General features: G+C 40.1%; 1 protein-coding gene and 1 pseudogene across 1 annotated transcript; one reads left to right on the forward strand and one right to left on the reverse strand.

The window, feature by feature from the left end:
- On the forward strand, nt 19–20,626 carry LOC109829245. Its single transcript, XM_020396425.1, has 5 exons — nt 19–378; nt 16,279–16,437; nt 16,566–16,657; nt 16,761–16,847; nt 19,182–20,626. Exons 1-4 carry the CDS (start codon nt 103–105, stop codon nt 16,762–16,764), a joined length of 531 nt encoding a protein of 176 aa, XP_020252014.1. The 5' UTR covers nt 19–102; the 3' UTR covers nt 16,765–16,847; nt 19,182–20,626.
- Nucleotides 17,698–18,692, reverse strand: LOC109829244 (annotated as a pseudogene).

Here is a 21,202-nt window from a genome sequence, read left to right on the forward strand (position 1 = left end):
TTCTTGACCGAAAAATTGATTCTCAATTACTCCTGAGAATTTTTCGCTGGAGTTAAAGCGTCGCCACAGAGAGAATTTTTTCTCTATTGAAATTCGCTGAAGATGGGAGAAATCCCAAGGCCCGCTCACACTCAAACAGGCGAAATCAAGGGCTTCAGGCGACATTCCAACAGGCGAGCTTCTACGCACGCGAGCAGGCGACCTCGATCTCGCCTTCAAGCCCTCGCCAGACACGCCCGCAGGCGACCTCCACAGGCGAGCTCCGACGCCTTCAAACCCTCGCCTGAGCTTCCTTGCCTCCACGTTCTGGCGAGCCCTCGATGCCATCGCCGTCCGCTGCCTCCGCCTCCGACGATCGCCGTCGTCGGGACCGTCGAGGTCAGTTCTCCTCACAAATGATTATGATTAAGTTTAAATTGTGTATCATCTCACACATTAGCTTTGAGGCACCGTATACACTTTCACCGTCTCATAAAGGCCAAACACATGCGACACTGAATTTGACCTTCTAGGAAATATTCAATGTGAGTATCTAGTTATTCCTTTATAAAAACGGAAGGATTGTTAAGTAAGCATACTTTTTTTGTTCACGGGATTCTTAAGATCCCAGTGACGCTCAGAATGTAAATTTTTTGATACCATCCAAAAATTTTGTGGAGGTCATTTTTGTCATTTTTTTTAAATTTTGATGGCTCATTGAGGATGCCACAATTATCTCTCTTATAGTATGAACGTACTACAAGAATAGTGCTTAATATCATTCTAAAAATAAAGAAAGAATATAAATTACAATGTAAGCTTGAATCATAAGAAAGTTAGAAGCAATAAGATAAGAATCTATCTTTTCAATAAGATAAGAATCTATCTTTTCACACAATAAACAAAACAAGACAAGACAAAACAAAACAAAAAGAAGGGCGAAAAAAGATTAAGGATCTATCGTAGAGAACTCATCCAAATCAAATGCTATCACCAAAAATACGTATATTCTAAAAGCCATCAATTTTCAATCCAAATGTTGGAATATCAAATTAAAATGTTAGAATAAATAAGGTTATTAGCATGAGTTTTAGAAGTGCAAGGATCATAAGTTTAGAAGGGGAAGAGACATAGGTTATGGAAGAATAAGAGTTACTCACTATGATATTAAAATAGGAGTTTAATTTGTGACTATTAGTATGCTTATACGTTTTGTTTTTTAAGCCTATATAAAGGGCTATTGTAATCCTTGTTTTCATCAAGAAAAAAATTAAAGAAATAAAAGTAAGGTCTTTGTCTTCATTTGAGAGAGTTTTAAGTTCGTAAACTTAAGAGTCAACAGTGGTATCATAGCCACTTGATCCAATTTTCTCATTCTCTCTTCTTCTCATGGCTACCACAAATAATCTTGTCAATCCTCAAGTGCCCAAATTATCGAAAGATAATTATGAGAGTTGGTCAATCCAAATGAGAGCCTTATTTGGTTCTCAAGAGTTGTGGGAGCTGATCATTGATGGGTTCACGAAACCTACACCAGAAGTAGAAGCCACCTACACCGCCGAAGAGAAGAAGACTCTTAGAGAGCAAAGAAAGAAGGATGACAATGCTCGTTTTCTACTCTATCAAGGGTTGGACGAGTCTACCTTTGAGAGAGTTGCCGAAGCAACAACGAGCAGGAAAGCACGGGAAATCCTTGCTACCATCTACAAAGGTGTCGAGCGGGTGAAGCGAATTCGCCTCCAAACTTTGAGGGGTGATCTTGAAGCCGCTCAAATGAAAGATGAAGAAAAAATCTCTGATCATCATTCATGATTATTTCTAATTGTGAATAAAATGAGGAGAAATTGAGAGAAGATGGAGGACATCCGAGTGATGGAAAAGTTGTTCTGATCCCTCATACCAAAATTCGAGCACGTGGTGGCAGCAATTGAGGAGTCAAAAAATTTGGAGGAGATCTCAATAGAGAAGCTTTTGGGATCTCTCAAGTTCATGAACAACGAATGTAAAAGACTGCTAGTTTCATAGTTTTAGAACAAGTACTAGAGTCAACATTGACTCTAAGTAATCAAGGCTCCCAAGGTAAAGGTCGTGGTCGTGGTCGTGGTAGAGGCAGGGGATGTGGTCCCCAACAGCAAACCACTCAAAATCAAGTGGAGACCCAAATCTTTAGAGGATGAGGACGAAGCAATCGTGGAAGATCCACACCTGGGTGTGAAAACAACAAGTATGTTCGGTGCTATAATTGTCACAAGTTTGCGCACTATGCTTCAGATTGTTAGCACAAAACTGAAGACCAAACCAATCTTGCCGAAGCAACAAATAATGTGGGTAACAACTCTACACTTCTTCTTGCTAATGATGATTCAAGTGTTGAGAATGATGTTTGGTACCTTGACTCGGGTGCTAGAAACCACATGTGCGGGAAGAAAGAGCTTTTCATGGAACTCGCAGAAGGAGTTCATGGAAGTGTGAGCCTTGGAGATTCTTCAAAACTCACAGTTGAAGGCAAAGGGAAGATTAAAATCTACCAAAAGGATGGTAAGCCCGAGTATATTTTCGATGGTTACTATATTCCTAACATGAAAAGTAATATTCTTAGCATCGGTCAATTACTCAGAAAGGGATACAAAGTATATATGGAGAACAACCATCTTTGGTTGAAAAATGCAAATGGAGACCTCATAGCATGTGTTAAGATGACAAGGAACTGCATGTTTCCCTTACATCTAAACACGAAAGTCGACAAGTGTTTTTATGGAGGTGGCATCTTCGCTTCGGCCATCTAAACTTCAGCGGCCTGAAGTTACTGTCTACACCTAGCATGGTACGAGGTCTACCAACAATCGATCCACCGAATCATATTTGTGAAGGTTGTGTAATTGGCAAGCAATCACGACTTTCGTTTCCCAGTGGAGAATCATGGAGAGCAAAGGCACCATTGCAACTTATTCACACCGACATCTGTGGACCGATCGATCCCGTCTCTTTGGGAGGTAATAGATATTTTATAACCTTTATTGATGACTTCAGTAGAAAGTTGTGGGTGTACACTCTTAAAGAAAAATCTGATGCATTTACTACATTCAAGCATTTTAAAGTTTTAGTTGAAGCAGAGAGCGTCTACAAGCTAAAAATTCTTCGATCTGACCGAGGTGGTGAGTACACCTCAAATCTATTTCAAGAATATTGTAGGAAACAAGGTATAAAGAGATAGTTTACTACTGCCTATAGTTTACTACTGCCTACACATCACAGCAAAATAGCATTGCAGAAATAAAGAACCGGACCATCCTCGATATGACAAGAACCATGCTCAAAGAAAAGAGATTGTCAAAGCAGTTCTGGGCAGAAGCCGTGGCGTGCTCAGCTTATTTGCTCAACCGATGCCCCACAAAGATAATGAAGAACAAGACACCTCAAGAGGCATGGAGCGGCTACACGCCAAGTGTGGCACACCTACGAATTTTTGGGTGTGTTGCATATGCTCAAGTACCTGAAATCAAAAGGAAGAACATTGACAATCGCGATGAAAAATGTATTTTCATCGGATATAGCAAGGAGTTGAAGGCATACAAGCACTACAATCCACCAATCAAGAAACTAGTTGTTAGTAGAGACGTTGTATTCAATGAAGAAGAAGCATGGAACTGGAGCAATGAAGAGACTACCAAAGATCAACCCGTGGTGAATGAACCTGACGAGTCTCTACATGAGGAACCATCACCAGCTATACCACCATCTCCTCCACATTCTACACCCTCTTCTGCAAGAGGTTCTCCATCTTCTGGGGAAGGTAGTAGCAGCGGATCTATGCTGCAACGAGGTCCCATCAAAATAAGAGGCCTTAGGGAGATCTATAAGCAGATAGAAGAAGACGGAGAGTCAAATCTCTTCTACTTATATGCTGATCATGAACCTCACACCTTCTAAGAAGCTGTAAAAGAAGATTGTTGGCGAACAGCAATGGAGGAGGAGATCCACGCCATTCAAAAGAATGACACTTGGGAGTTGACAACACTTCCACAAAATCACAAGGCAATAGGGGTCAAGTGGGTGTACAAGATCAAGCAGCAGCAAGAGGGGATTTTTATATCCCAGAAGAATTACATGAAGAAGATCTTAGAGAAGTTCAAGATGAATGAATGCAACCCTTTGAACCCCAGTAGACATCAGAATGAAGCCCTCAAGAGAAGGAGACGGACGTTTCGTGGATTCAACTCTTTTCAAAAGTCTAGTTGGCAGCCTGGGATACTTGACGATCACAAGGCCCGATATTACTTATGGAGTCGGACTTGTGAGTCGCTACATGAAGACACCGAAGGAGTCTCACTTGCTAGCTGCGAAGAGGATACTAAGGTATATTAAAGGCACATTCAATATGGTCTCTTCTATGCATATGATGAAAATACACAACTAGTTGGTTACTCAGATAGTGACTGGGGAGGTGACCAATATGAGAGGAAAAACACCATAGGTTATGTCTTCTATCTTGGGTCAACTGTATTTTCATGGACCTCAAAGAAGCAAGGAGTTGTGGCCTTATCTTCATGTGAAGTAGAGTATGTGGCGGCTGCATCTATAGTATGTGAAGCAATTTGGTTGCAAAACATATTAAAGGAATTAGATCATCCACAAGAAGACTCGATCATAATTTTTGTGAACAACAAATCAGCCATCCAGCTTGCAAAGAACCCAGTACATCATGGGAGAGGAGCAAACACATAGATACGTAATTTTATTTTCTCGGAGACCATGTAAAGTAGAAAACCGTTGAACTGAATACTCACCAAGCCATTATCAGGTGAAACTTTCATGAGGCTAAGAGACATGCTTGGCATAAAGACATTTTGATAGCCATTATCAGGTGAAACTTTCATGAGGCTAAGAGACATGCTTGGCATAAAGACATTTTGATTTGAAGGAGCGTGTTGGAATATCAAATTAAAATGGGCTAAGAGACATGCTTGGCATAAAGACATTTTGATTTGAAGGAGCGTGTTGGAATATCAAATTAAAATGTTAGAATAAATGAGGTTAATAGTATGAGTTTTAGAAGTGCAGGGGTCATAAGTTTAGAAGGGGAAGAGACATAGGTTATGGAAGAATAAGAGTTTCTCACTCCTTTATGATGTTTTATCTTTATGATATTAAAATAGGAGTTTAATTTGTGACTATTGGTATGCCTATACGTTTTGTTTTTTAAGCCTATATAAAGGGCTATTGTAATCCTTATTTTTATCAAGAAAAAAATTAAAGAAATAAAAGTAAGTTCTTTGTCTTCATTTGGGAGAGTTCTAAGTTCATAAACTTAAGAGTCAACAAAATCGGCACCAAAAAAATATTTATCTCCCAAAGCAATAAACTGAAAATCCAACCGCATTAATCTAAAATCTCATACTCATAAATATCGCCATCCCCTCTGTAAACCCTTGGAAACACTTTTCTTATTTATTCATGGATGTATCCCTTCAGCCTTCTCCCAGACCACCTCATCTCCATCATCCTCTCCCTCCTCCCCTTCACCGACGTCGCTAGAACCAGCATCCTCTCTCGCCGATGGCGCAGTCTGTGGGTCCACATTAGGGATTTCGACATCAATGGACGTGGTGATGACAACTTAACCAAACAAATCCAATGCATAGACGCAGTCCTATCACACCCTCAAGTCAACATACTCAAGTTCAAAATCTCGCTCACCTCATTTTCCCCCGAGCCCATAACTACCCGTTGGGTCGACAACTGTTGGAGAGGATTTGTCCTATCGACAACCTATCAAATGAACCCTCTCACAGAACATGCCCTTCGGATCTTGTGTTGAAAGAAGGCAAGAAAAAATCAAAGCAAATAAAAGAAACTTGCAAGAAAAAGATAGAAGAGAGAACACCAAAATTTTAGCGAGGTTCCGCAACTTGCCTACGTCCTCGGGAGCCACACAAAAAATTTCATTTGAATATTAAAGAGGGTTACAAAGCTTGCAAAGAAGATGATCTCAAACTCTTTGAGATCTCTCTATCAAAAATCGCTACTGTAGAATCGCTACAGGAACACGCAGGATTTTTCCCTGAAAAATCACCGCTTAGGAATCGCTGGAGAAAGCGCCGCCAAAAATTTCGCTGCGGTCGGGAAAAAAATCTCAACTCAAAGTGGCGGCCAGGGTTCCCTATTTATAGGGAAACCCTAGGTCAAAAGAAGATCTGAGAATCTGTCTTTTTCTGCGAGTTCGCCTGACAAGCTGGTTCGCCTGAACACTCGAAGCTCGCCTGACTTGTGAAGTTCGCATGAACTCACAAGTTCGCCTGACTTATATTCGCCTGAACTGATCGAGCTTCGCCTGAACTCATAGCTCGCCTGCACTTGGAGCTCGCTTGAACCTCCAAAACTCGCCTGAACTGTAGGTTCGCTTTAGAAATTTTTAGCTTGTTTCAAGGTTTGGGTCTATACCCCCAAAACCAACAACAACCTCACGAGGAGGAGGGTTACGACGTGAGCCTGGCCTTGATCAATGTGTGCCACGAAGTCTTGCAATGTCTACTGAGTTCAAAGTCCTTAACAAAACTCGAACTTCGGTATTGCATTTTACCCCGTGATACTTCTTCACCTCTTGTTTATTGCACTAGCCTCAGACATCTTTACGGTGGTATCTGATACAACAATTAGAGACATTTTATCAGTATGCGAGAACCTGCATTCACTAAAGATACAATATTGTGGCTTGAGTCAAGTTGTAGTCAACCATCAGAGGCTCGAGTGCTTCGTACGGGCAACGGCCGTTTATACGTGTGACATGGATATTGAGACTCCAAATCTGAGAGAGTTGGAACTGGACGAATTTTCTTGTAAATTAAGGAGGGTTAGCTCTGATGCTCAGGATGTCGGGGATTTGTATTGAGAGGAATGGGCTGCCTACCGACAGCGACTCATTGCAATCACTGAAAGAACTTCTTGCTGGGATTAGGAACTCTGAGGAGCTTCAACTGGATGGTGAAGTGGTTCAGTTATGTGAACATCCCCGTATTCTTTAATCAATTCCGTATGGTTTTTATAACTTTTAGAGGCGATTTGGAGAAGCGGCGGCCCGGAACCAGAGGAGACGTATAGTCTCCATCAAATTGTCACACATCAAATTGTCTAAGTGCTGATAAAATTGTTTAGAGATAATTCTTGGGATGGAGCAAGGGAACAGGCGATATCAGAGGCGATTTGGAGAAGCGGCGGCCCGGAACCAGAGGAGACGTATAGTCTCCATCAACGACGGTAAGATCACAATCTCCCCTCCATCAACCATCTCTCCGCCTACAGTCCCTCCCCCTCCTCCTCCATCAGCCCTACAGCCATCTCTCCCCCAACGCTCTAAATCCTTTACTCCCTTCTCTTCCTCTCCTTTTCTCCCTTCCAAGTCTTCCGAGCCCTCTTCCAAACCCTCGTTCGCAGATCTGTTCAAGGCTTCCAAGGTAGCTCATCCCCTTCCAGCCCCTCCTTCTACCACCAAAGGCCTCCTCCCTACCCCAGATCAAGGTTGGATCACATTATCTTACAGGAAGAGATCAAAAAGGCCCAGATCTGTAACCACATCCCATAAACCCCACCCCTCTTCCAAAACCCCAAGGTGCTTCCTTTGTGGTCATCCAGGTCATATGGCTAAAAACTGCTCCTTGGGTGACTTCAAATGCTTTGCTTGCAACCTCATAGGCCATACCTCAGTTTGCTGCCCTAATAGAAAGCAACCTACTTTGCTCAGTATCCCCTCATCTCTTTTACCCTCCACCCCCCTCCTCTCTTTCTTCCCAAGATCTCTCTTCCCCCCGCCGTTATTGCCAGTATGGAGGAGTTTGAGCGCTATGCTCATTTCCAGATCCAAGAGGGTAACCCCTCCTACGCTGAGTTGGTGCAGAACTTAGAGTCACATTTCCAGGTTGAGAAATGGTCCTATGCGATTAGGCAAACGGCGGTATCATCCTTCTTCATCCAGTTCCCTGATGCAGAGACCCTGAATCATGCATGCTCCAAACTCTTTTTTAATATGGGTAATTTTGGGGGTGTATTTTCCCCATGGTCTGAATCTTCAGGCCTCAAAGTTCTTCCCAAGTTCTACTATGTCTGGGTCGAGATCCTCCATCTCCCCATCTACCTTTGGGATTCGGAGTTCATCACCAACATTCTCGTGGACATAGGAGATGTCATCGCCTTCTCAGACGATGTCTTGCTCAAGAAAGACGCTAAGAGCTGCAAAGCCATGTTGCATGTCCGAGACCCGTCTGAAATCCCTCAGGAGATCATCTTCCGATTTGAATCCCCAAATGAAGTGCACATCTTGGAAGACGTGGTCAAGCTTAGAGTGGCTGGGGATCCTCTTCCTGCGGAGCAAGGTAAAAACCGAGACCTTTTTGAAGCCTTCGTCCGCAAAGAGGGAGCTCCATCCCTTGCCCCTAGGCCCTCTTCTCCAGCAGGGGCTCAGGTATCCCCTCCAGCGAATATCAACCCACCACTCCCTTCAGATCCTTCCCATCAGGTGGATCCCAAAGGTAAAAGCCCTATGATCCAGCCTGGAGGAACGCATCCCTCTCCCCCTCCAGATCCCTCCCATCAGGTGGATCCCAAAGGTAAAAGCCCTATGATTGTCGCAGCTCCAGAGGCTACTTCAGGGATGATAGCAGTCTCCTTCAAAGGCATCTCCATCGACATATCCAAAGAATCATGGGCTACCCTCACCGCTGCCTTCCCCAACCTAGAAGATGCTTCGGCTCTCCCTTTCAAAGCAGATCGAGCAATTCAGATTAGTTCCTCAGAATCGACGGATGTCGCCTCTACCTCTGACCCTCCTCCAGGTTTCGAGAACAAATTCCGTAAGGCCAAGAGGCTTAAAAAGAAAGCCGCTAGCAGTCTCCACATGTCTGTGCCTTTCAGAAAACAGCTCTCCAAGATGAAGAAGGGTAAATATTCAGGTACATCTAAACCCAAATCCTCATCCTCTGTATCCACTCCCCCCTTTCTTTCATGTGATTTGGAGAAACTGGAGGAAGTATCCGTGAACTGTGGTATCCAAGAACCTATAGATCCCCTAGGGTTGCTTGATATTCATAACTCAATGTCCGGTGAAGCCCCTATCCTATGATCATCCTTTTTCTCCTAAGTTGTATCCATGTCTGTCCCTATGCGTTTTGGCTCCTGGAATGTTAGAGGGTTGAACAACCCATCCAAACGTAGGTTGGTCAGGGAATGTCTCTCTTTAGCCAAAGTTAACCTCGTCGGCTTGCAGGAATCTAAGTTGTCTTCCCCTAGCCTTTTTCTTCTCAAATCCCTGGGGGGCAGTAACATTACCTCTTGGATTTCTCTTGATGCCCATGATTCCAGGGGAGGGGTGTTACTGGGATGGGATGATGACCTTTTCTCCTGCTCTTCATCATCATCCGACATCTTTTCTGTATCGGCTACCCTCACCCACAAACCATCCAATTGGAGTTTCGTAGCCACCTCCGTATATGCTCCATGTGACTCGTCGGAGAGGGAGGTATGTTGGTGGGAACTAGAAAGAATTAGAGGTTCTCATGGTCTCCCATGGGTGGTTTTTGGAGACTTTAACATGACTCTTAGTATCGAAGAAAGAAGTGGCCGCTCAAGCTCTATCCGAGATATTAAAACCTTCCAAAACCTCATTGACTCTGTTTCTCTTTCAGACCTTCCCCTCAGTGGGAGAAAATTTACTTGGTCCAACCTCAGATCCTCCCCATCTTTAGCCAGATTGGATAGATTCTTAGTTTCCTTGGACTTTGAAACCAAATTCCCCAATATGGTTCAGTTCGCCTTCCCATCTCCCTGCTCTGATCACTGCCCCATTATGCTGGACACCAATTCCTCCTCCTTCATGTCTCCTCCCTTCAGATTTGAAAAGATGTGGCTCTCTATCCCATCTTTCGCTCCTTTCATAGAATCCAGTTGGAACTCCCTTCATCCGAAACATGATACCTGCTCTCCTCTCCATCATAAACTCAAGATTATCAAAAAAAGAATTAAATGGTGGAGAAAAAACTGCTTTGGCTCTTTATCTCAGTCCATTTCCAGCCTCTCTTCCCACATTCATTCCCTCAACATTACTGAAGAGTCAAGAAGCTTATCCCCCTTTGAGTCTCAGCTTAGATCTGCCTTGAAAGATCAGCTCCTCTCTCTTGCTAAAGCTGATGAAATTAAATGGAAACAAAGATCTCGTATCCAATGGTTGAAAGAAGGAGATAATAACTCCGCTTTCTTCCATAAAGTAGCTTCCTTCCACCGAAGAAAAAATTTCATCCCCCATCTTATCATTAACGACTCCATCATTTCTTCTGAAAGCGCCATCAAACAAACTTTCTTCTCCTTTTTCTCAAATCTCTTTGACCAACCCCCAGCATCTAAACTTTCTCCTAACTGGGGTCTTCTTTACCCAAATGATAATTCTGATCTTTCTGTTCTAGACCTCCCCTTCTCCCCTCAAGAAATTAAAGAGGCCGTCTTCAACCTCCACCCTGACAAATCTCCGGGACCTGATGGGTTCCCCATTCTCTTCTTTCAGAAGTTTTGGCCGGTTGTTCAAGCAGATGTAACCGAATTCATCCAAGGATTACATTCTCATCCACATCTCTTACACAATTTTAATTACTCTCACATTTGCCTTATTCCCAAAAAAGATGGAGCTGTCTCTCCAAAGGACTTTCGCCCCATCAGCCTTATAAACAGTTCTTGCAAGATTTTCTCCAAAATTCTGGCAAATAGACTTAGAAAAGTCATCCACCTCCTCATCGACAATTCTCAATCAGCTTTTCAGTCTGGGAAATCATCTCTGGATTCCTTTCTTATCGGTCATGAAATGATTAACTTCTGCGCCTCGGGGAGAAAAGAGATATGTGCCCTTAAGGTTGACTTCTTCAAGGCTTTTGATTGTGTGAATTGGTCTTTCCTTCTGTCCCTTCTCAAAGCCAGAGGATTTGGTCCAAAGTGGTGCCTCTGGATTCACCACATTCTATCCTCCTCTAAATCAGCCGTGCTTGTAAATGGTTCCCCTACAAATTTCTTCCGCTGTTTCAGGGGTCTCAAACAAGGAGACCCGCTATCCCCCCTTCTTTTTCTGCTGGTGGCAGATGTCCTCGGCAAAATGCTGAACTGTAGTGCAGCATCGGGTGACTTATCCGATCTCAACTTGAAAGGGCAGCTCAACTCAGTTAGGACTTTACAGTTCGCGGATGATACCATCATCTTTTCTAGGGCCACCAACTCCGATATGGTCACTCTTAAAACCATTCTCTCTATTTTTGCTAATATTTCAGGCCTCAGTGTTAACTCCCTCAAATCAAACCTCTTTTACCTTGGGAAAACTCCCCAGAAAGGCAGAATGCTAGCAGATATCCTCCAATGCTCCGTAGGCTCCCTCCCTTTCTCATACTTGGGCCTCCCCCTTAAAAGAGGATCTCTCTCTAAAAGAGAGTGGCAACCACTCATTGAATCTTTTAAAAAGAAGCTTTCTCTTTGGAAAAACAAATCCTTCTCCATTGGAGGAAGGCTAACCCTTCTAAACTCTAGTTTATCGTCTCTCCCTCTATATTACATGTCCTTTTTCAAGTTGCCACAGTGGCTAATCAATGCCATAGACAAAATCAGAAGAAATTTTCTTTGGAATGGCAGCCACTCTCACTCTAGTACCAAATGCCTTATCAACTGGGGGAAAGTCTGTAAGTCCAAGGCTGAAGGAGGTCTTGGGGTCATAGATACTGAAAGCTTCAACAAAGCTCTTCTCTCCAAATGGTTATGGAGAATTTTCGACAGAAACTCACTCATAAGCAAAGTATTTTTCTCGGTTTACTCTAAAGAAGAGTCCAACCCTTTTGCTCACCCTCCAAAGAGTTCGGCTTCAAGATTTTTCCAGGACCTATACTCCATCAAATCCACCTTCTTCAGCCTGGTTAAATGGAACTTGGGGAATGGCAGATCTGGGAGTTTTTGGCATGACAAATGGATTGCAACAAACTCCCTCAGCAGTCTATTTCCAAAAGCTTATCACCTAGCTCTATCTCAGAACTGATGCATCAGATCTCAAGGCAGATCTCTCAACAATGTTTGGCATTGGCATCCCCTTATCAGAAGAGGAATTCTTCACTCAGAAAGGTTAGAAATCAATCTCCTTTTAGATCTTTTATCATCTTCCAACCTCAGTATCACCTCCTCTCCGGATGAGCTTTGGTGGCCGCTACTTCCATCGGGGGTTTACTCAGTTAAATCCTTCTACTCTTTTGTCAATTCCGGGGGCATTAAATCAAAATTATTCAGTATGATCTGGAAATCAGCCATTCCGACCAAGGTAAAAGTCCTGTTTTGGATCATCTCCAACAAGAAGTTGAACACGAAGGCTAATCTGATCCTGAAGGGCTGGACAGGAGACCCAAGATGCTCTTTCTGCCAATCTGGTGTAGAATCTCATGATCACCTTTTTATTAATTGCTCTTTTGCTCATGCTATATGGTCCTCCATCTTCCCCTCTCTTCCTACAGGCTGCTGGCCTAAGACAATGGATGAGCTGTTTGAATTCCACAAATCTCCAAACTTTTGTTCGGATATTAAATCTATATGGAGGATTCTGTTGTCCTGCACATGTTGGTGGATATGGTTCAGTAGAAACATTCTTATTTTTAAGGATAGTCAATCTAATCCATCTCACATTGCCTCTAATATCGGGAGATATACACTAATGTGGGCAGGTGCTGAAAAGGAGAAAAGGGCCAGGAGTCTTCGAAGGGCTGCTTCAAACATCGGTCTATAGGAGCTTGCAAATAAGTATGCTGATGCTTCAGGGGATTACTTCTCCCCAAGTCCTCCATCTCATGATCCACCATAAAGTGGCTGTAATTGGACACTTCTCTTGTGTGGGAAAATCTGATGTTTTTCTTCCTTAATTATGTCGTTAATTTCCTTGTTTGCTACTCTTATCTCTTGTATGTAAGTATGTATCATGTGCCACTAGCTGTAGTATTTCGGTGGGTTTAGCATGGTAGGTGACGACATAGGTCCGCTCCCTATCTGCTTTCACCCTCTGCGATCCTTCACCTAGTTGGTGGTCTTATCTGTAATGCTTTGGTTTTTAATAATATCCCTATATGAGCAGCCTTCTAAATGAAATTTGGCTACAATAGTGGTATCAGTTTTCTTTAGATTAGGAGTTAGTGCATTAATCTTCAACCAGAAAGGGACCGGAATACTAAATGCAAGATCAACATTGTGTTATGTATGGTCTGTTTGGTATACTGCAATACTAAATGAAGCAAATGTTGCACGAAATCAGCTCAAGTCCGTTGTTTGGTAGCCTAGATTGATCTTTACCGAAGCAAATGTATTTCCAAACTCAAATCTAGCGAATGATTTATCGGTCAATGAACAGAGGTACAGAATAGACTCAGACATACCCGAGCGTTACTAAAACAACTTCTGCATGTGGCACGGACGAAAGCCAAATATGAAGGCCACCACAAAATGTAACACTAGTTCGCAACCAACCCTGACCGAAAATCATAGGGATTTCACTCATCTCTTCGTATCATATGGTCCAGGATAATGAAACAAGTAAGCAAGCATCTGAAACTGAATGTATATTATACAAAATAGCATCTGGACACCTCTTCACATTTTTATGAGCTTTGTAGTTCCTCTCTTGACACAAACAATAAACAGTTGCTGCAAATATAGCTCTATTAACATCATAAGCACGATTCCATCAAACTATCCCAAATACAACATTTCCTCTCGAAACTCAAACCAACCTATTACTTTGTGCACCGCACCCCCCGCACCCTCCAACCCATAGAGAAGCAGATAAAAACTAGATTGTTGTGAATTTCCTTCTCATTCTCAGAAATCGCATCAACCCAACCCCCTCAAGCTATCCTGTGCCATTAGCCTTTGTCAAAAAATGCCTATTTAGAAATAGTTTAAATACTGCCCACTATTTACAACAAGAAACAATACTATGAGATAGCAGAAGATCAACATAAGCCCTAACCATCTTAAATCTCTCATTTATACACCAGTCCTTCATTTTAGCTACAAGCTACGTTGCGTGGGAACAGTTACGAGTATGGGTACGTGTATGAGTATTGCACACGCCTATATAAATATTTACACACACAAACTCACATATATTACATTGAAATTAGTAATTTGCAGGAGATTAATATTTTTTTATTCACATGTTATGAGAATTAAAAATTTTATAATATTTTTATGTTTCTGATAATATGTTGTAAAATAGTTTATTTTTTAACTTGATACCCAAGCAACCAATTAAAATCATAATTTTGAACCCAACAAATTTCAAGAAGTGGACATGATGTATAGGATCTACAATACGCTAAGTGTTTTAAATTACAATATGCAGTATTTAATTGATTAATTCCCAAATAAATATATGCATATCTGTGGGGAGTGCCGAAGGAGGTTGGATATATGTATGTCTAAGTACATACGACTTAATATAGAAGTATCCAGGTAATATAGGCAATAAAACTAGATACAGATCCCCAATTCAACACGACCATGTCTCTGAGTTTCATTAATTATTTCAAGAACTATGAATCTCTTGCTTTAGATTGAACATCACAAGTAGATTATCTTTTTAAATAATTTCCATCAACTCAGCTTATATGCATCATGTCCTTCTTCTCATATATAATCCATAATAATTTGGGATAGAAGCTTCGTTTCAAATTAATATACGCAGAAAACATACTCATGGCACAAACTTCTTTTCTTTGACTAATGTAGTCCTAAAAGACGAGATCTACAACTCTCTTTACATCATGAATGCCCCACAAATGTAACTCCTACACAAGGAATGCACTTATTTCAAAATTTTATTGGGCAAAAAAGCTACTTGACCAGAACAAATAGATGCCAAAAAAACCTGCCTAACCAATTACGCTCTGCGATCAAAGAAGAGAAATCTGCCTTCTAAATTTTCTTAACCCTCTCTCACCATGAAAAAAAAATTGATGCAACTCTCCAGTAGAGAAAATAGACTAAGAAGGGCTTGAAACACAAGTCATTATCTACTCTACGGAAAAGTATCATGTACACTCCAGTATATGTCATTAAATGTCCAACAAGTGAATGTCGGCTCTTGGCTCATTGGATTTTAAGATCCGTGCATAGATCCAAGAGTTGGCATCTTTTGAGTGCACAGTTAATACAATGTACTGTCCTCACTGGATACATTCTCCTATTCCACAACATTGTCATGAAAATCCAAGCCTTTATAATATTTTTCTTAGAAAGGCCAAATCAAAGGCATCAGTATTTCTTTAATGTAATATTTAACATGCACCTTAAGAAATACTCTTCCTCCCATAATGTTTGTCCAACTCCTTGTCAAATACTCCTAACCTTCTGAAAATGTAGATTGAGCTTCATCCACTAAGTCGCCCATTAATATTTTATCTTATTGGTGAATCCAGTATTAGATTAGTTACAAATTAATGCTGTTGGATTTGCATATTTTTTGCACAAAGTGCATTTCCATTGCAAATCTAGTATTTGTTTTGCTCCTATTGAAAAATGATCCATATCTTTTAAGTTGGAATCAACTAATTGGATGATGTAAACAATAAATTTTAGTTATTTTAGTTGATGCATGGATTTACAGCATCTGTTACAGCAACTCACAGCAACAAAAGTTGCAGGCAAATTGGCTACAATTAATGATGCAAAAATATTCAATGAAATGCAAATATATATACCTTTCCCAACTAACTTCTTGTTCACAAAAAATGGAAATAGAAATCCCACTGTAGAATTTGTCGATACAATTGTTTTTCCAGTCAACCAAGCAACCCAATAGAGGAGCATTAAAGCCATTCTATGTTGTTAGTTATGCAGTTTAAGTTCATGCAAACAAAAATCATATCTAAGAATCATCCTGGAACTGAAGATATTATTGTTAAAAATGAGAAATAACATGTGTCACAAGACCTAGCCTCCATGCTAACGTGATATAAAACTAAAAAAAAAATGTCCCAGTTTAGTATCTATGTAGTTATGAAATACAAAGAGAACTACAACCTTAGTAATATAGTAACCTTATACAAGATTGTTTATTGAGCCAACATTTGATGCTATCTCTAAATCAATTTTTACTTTCAACTTGGATGCAGTGGTGATTGATATGATTTACCATTATGATACAAGTTGCTTCTTATATTTCCATTCTCTTGATTGAAACAAATTTGAAATTTGTAATTCCTTAATCAAATCATATTTATAAATAATTATTTTGCTTGTTTCTTCTAGTGCTTGCCCTCACGCTTCACGCCTTTGGAGTTCACTTCTGTTTTTCAGAAGCTAAAGAAATTGTGCATAACTGATCTATGTACTAGAGATCCGGAACAAATTTTTGCCATCACTTCATTTCTTCGAAGTTTCTCTGAGTTACAAGAACTTATTGTTGAGGTAATACTTCCTAAAGTTTTTTAAGTTTTTCCCGATTTTCATCTCTCTTATAGACATGTCTCTAGAAGATTCTCTCGATATTATCATCGATAAACAATTGACTGCAAATGTTGTTCTTGATATTACAGGTAAATACGTATGAGCTAGAGATGGTAATACAGGACAGACCCAAGCTATGGATCAGACCCGAGTTCAATACCCAACAAACCTTACAGTTGAGGTAACTCACATTCTAAAGTTTTCATAGTTTTTCATCTCCTTCACTGACATGTCCAACATTGTCATTCATAAACAATTAACTGCAAAATTTATTGGATTTGCAGGTAAAACCATGTGAAATAGAGATGGTGATCGCGAACGGATCCAAACCAATAAATCAGACCTGTGCTCACCTAGCCCTTACAGTTGAGGTAAGTCATTTTCTGAATTTTCCACAAATTTTAATCTCTTTCATGTACATGTCTCAAGAAGATCATCCTAACATTATCATCGATTGACAATTGCCCTGCAAAAGTTATCAGTTTTGCAGGTAAAACCATATAAACTAGAGATGGTGATACCAAACAGACCCATGCCAATACGACAGACCCATGCCTACCCTGCTAGCTTGACCCCAGCTCACCCTGTTGGTTTTTGGAGAATACAACTCTCTACACAAAGGGAACTTTTATTGATAGTTAACACTAGAGAGTACAACACTTGCTCTTACAAGAACACCTCACTTTCACTCAACTCTCTTATTTTGGTGGACACTCACATAAACCTACACTACACGCTAGCTCTCAAGCTCACTTCTTTCTTGCTTACACAAATGAGAGCACAAGACCCCTAATTATAGTTGCTTACGAGGGCTGGGAAGTGTGTGGAAAGTCAATCCTAGTCATACATTAGTAAGAAATTTCTAGATGAAAAAATACTAGCCATACACTTGTATCTTCCTAGAAACTTCTTGGTAGATATTTTGTAAAATGATACTAGAAAGAAGTTCTAGAAAATTGTTCTAGAATAATCTAAGTTGGTGAGGAATTCTAATACTCCCCCTCATCACCAACTCTATTTGCTCTTGCAATCATTCCAAGTCATTCTTGAAATTCTATAAATTTAGAAGGATTCAAGCTCTTGGTGAAAATGTCTGCTACTTGGTCTTCGCTCTTGATTGGTTGCATCTGTATTTCTCCTTGTAGCACCTTTTCTCTTATATAGTGATGATGGTTCTATGTGCTTCATTCTCACATGAAAAATCGGTTTCTCTACCAACCGAATAGCTGATTGGTTGTCTTAATGGAGAGGTACCGGATAGTCGATTGGCTGATGCAGATTACTCAACAGTTGCAGTAACCATGTGCTCTCTTGGGCTGCCATTGTTGCTGCTCTGTACTCCACCTCGGTAGTAGAAAGTGACACTGTCAATTGCCTTTTGCTACACCATGATACTGCTCCTGATCCAAGACTGAATACATACCCTATTGTTGATCGACGAGTGTCATGATCTCCAGCAAAATTTGCATCGCAATGTCCATGACTTTCAGTGATTCTTCTTTCCTGTATAGTATTCCAAAGTCAAGTATTCCTTTTACATACCTCAATATTCGTCAAACTACTCTTAGATGAGGTTTTGTTGGCTTTTGCATAAACCGGCTTGTTACTCCAACTCCAAATGAGATGTCAAGCCTCATAATAGTAAGATAGATTAGACTACCAACCAATTGTCTGTATGTAGTCAAATCCTCCATCTCTTTGTCTTTTTCTGCACAAATTCTTGCATTTACCTCCATAGGAGTTGTGATTGTCTTGCACTCTAGGATCCCAAATTTTTGCAGGAGATCTTTTGCATACTTGTGTCGGTGCAAGAATATCCCTTCTATTCGTTCTACCTCAAGCCGAAGAAGGTGTTTGAGCTCTCCAAGTTCTTTCATTTGGAATACTACCGCCAGATTCTCTCTAATTCGATGAATTTCTAGTTCATCATCTCCAATGATGATAAGGTCATCTACGTACACTAGCACTATTGCTAGTCTCCCTTCTTCAAATTTTACGAACATGCTTGAATCTGCTGGTGCTAGTGTATATCCATTATGCACCAAAAATTCTGCTATCTTACCATACCATGCTCCTGGAGCTTGTTTTAGTCCATAGAGAGTTTTTCTCAACTTACAGACATATTCTAGATGTTCACGATTTTCAAAGCCTTCTGGTTGCTCCATGTATACATCTCGATCTAGCTCTCCATGTAGAAAGGCATTCTTCACATCCATCTACCATAACTTCCATGACTTATTTCTAGCCAAGGCTAGAAGGACGCATATTGTAGTTATTTTAGCTATTGCACTAACTCGCGGGATCGGAGCGTGACAAAAAGTATAATGGGGCGTTTGATAATTCATTCATCCATATCATCATGCAAGTGAAATATAGTATTTCTTTGAAAAATGAAATTATCGTTGAAAGTGCAATGTGGGGATGATTTGACGAAATAAAATTAATTAGTAAATATAGCTAATATCATTTAATTAAAATTGATTATTATTTTTATCATTTTTATGTGATTTCACTACTTTTTTAGAGCTTATTTGTTTGTGGGGAAGTAGCTATAAGTAGCTAAAGTAGAATAAGTAAAAGTTACTTCCTCTGCTTCCATAATTGATGATGTGGCGTCTATGATCATATCTAATTTTCAAAAAAAAAATCCATCATGTCGGCTCGGAAATGGTTTAGAATAAGAGGGAAAAGTTGTGGTGTCACAGGTGAGAGGGGATATCGCAAAATTGGGATCATATAGGGTCGGCGCTGCCCTCTTCCTATCGGATGATTTTTACTAGTCAGGCTTGAGTAAGGCTACTATAAACTTAAGTGGATAGAAGTTCTTTGTCCACCAACTTTTTTGTCCATTAATTTTACATTAAGAATTATGCTAGTATGTGATACAAATGAAGGCACAAATCTTAAATATAACATTGATGTATAGCACAAATCTCAAAGCATAATGAATGGATAAAAAGTTTGGTGGACAAGTGCTTCTATCCACTTAAGTTTATAGGAGCTTTACTCGTCGAGCTTGAGTAAGGCTACTATAAACTTAAGTGGATAGAAGCCCTTTGTCCACTAATTTTTTTTATCCATTAATTTTGTATTAAAATTTGTGCTAGCATGTGATACAAATAAAAGTACAAATCTCAAAGATAGCATTGATGTATAGTACAAATCTCAAAGTATAATGAAGAGATAAAAAGTTTGGTGGACAAGTGATCCTATCAATTTAAGTTTATAGGAGCTTTACTCGTCAAGCTTGAGTAAGGCTACTATAAACTTAAGTGGATAGAAGCCCTTTACATATAACTCCTATTATAAGTAGATAAAAATGATATTCATATCAAGGCTTTTTATTTTAACCTCATCCTTACCGATGTAAACACATTCCTAAAATTAAACCATGTGATGGGATGAATGTATAACTGAACGGTTGGATGGTTTATTTTTTTGACATTTTTTCCCCCCAGAATGTGATTGATTACATCGAGTTTGGAACCATATTCATATCATTATAACAAGCCATTTGTTTTTACTATCTATTTTTTGAACCCATACACAGTTCTTCATATATTGGAAACATCCATGAAAAAATTTTAAAATTGAAAAATCATGTTGATGGATTGTAAAGTATTATAAATTATCATCATTCAATTTAAAATGGTATAATATTTGAACAGAGTTAATGTATTAGTTATTTCCTAACAATATTTTAATTGCTATCCAAACAAAAGAAGTGACTGTTACTTCCAAAAATATATGAAACAAACAAACAAACAAAAAATTACTTCCATAGTTAATAGATACAAAGATTCCATTTTCTTTCCTTCATATTTGTACGTGTCCTGCACATAGTGTGAACGTGTGCCAGCCTGGCATCTCAAATCACGTGAACGGGTAAAAGAAGAGTCCAGCGGGTAAATTTGCGTAGATAGCCAAGGTCCAGCGGGTTTCTTCACCGGCCCATCAAACTATTATAAATATGCATGTTTACCTAGGGTTTTAGTGTGTGGGAGAAAAATTGCTGCGGAAAAAGGCTGCAGGGGAAAAACAACGGAGCAAAGAAAATCGAAAAAAAGGGCAGAGGGTTTTTTTGCTTCTTTTCTTTTGGCGGCTGATCAGAGAATTGAAACAGAGAGAGAAAAGGAGAGAAAAAAAGAGATTTTACAAAAGAGAGGTTAATTTCTTTTGGGTAAAAACTAGATCTTTTTTTTTTCTTTGAGACGAGCTTGTGGATTGTACAAGTCGTCGGTGTTCTTCTCATTGTGGAATCTCCCCTCATCCCTCCCGTGGACGTAGGCAAGTTTGCCGAACCACGTAAATCTCGTGTATTTATTGTTTTCTGGGTGTTGGCTATTGCTTGTAGGTTCCCTCAACATTTCAGTCCTAGAACTGATGAGAGGAAGAGTGCATATTTCACTTTGATGAAATATCTCACTTTCGATTCTTGTTTCCTTTGAGAAATAAGAATTTCACTATCTATTCTAGTTTCCTTTGAGAAACAAGAATATAGAGGTTGACTTGTGCTTTTGGGACAACAAAAGCTAGGGCTATCTCTCAGGTGATATCGCTTCCGTGGCGGTGGGCGTGACTCTGCGCTCAACACATAGGCACACGCATAAAGGGATGGAGTCTGGATAGTTTTCTTCACCCTTTTGTTTAAGATAAACTATTTACTATCAATAGTTAATAGATACAGAAGATGAGCTCAAGCTATAAACGACAAAGTCCGTGAAAA

This window comes from Asparagus officinalis, chromosome 1, assembly GCF_001876935.1.
Source record: "Asparagus officinalis chromosome 1, Aspof.V1, whole genome shotgun sequence".
NCBI classification, from domain to species: Eukaryota; Viridiplantae; Streptophyta; class Magnoliopsida; order Asparagales; family Asparagaceae; genus Asparagus; species Asparagus officinalis.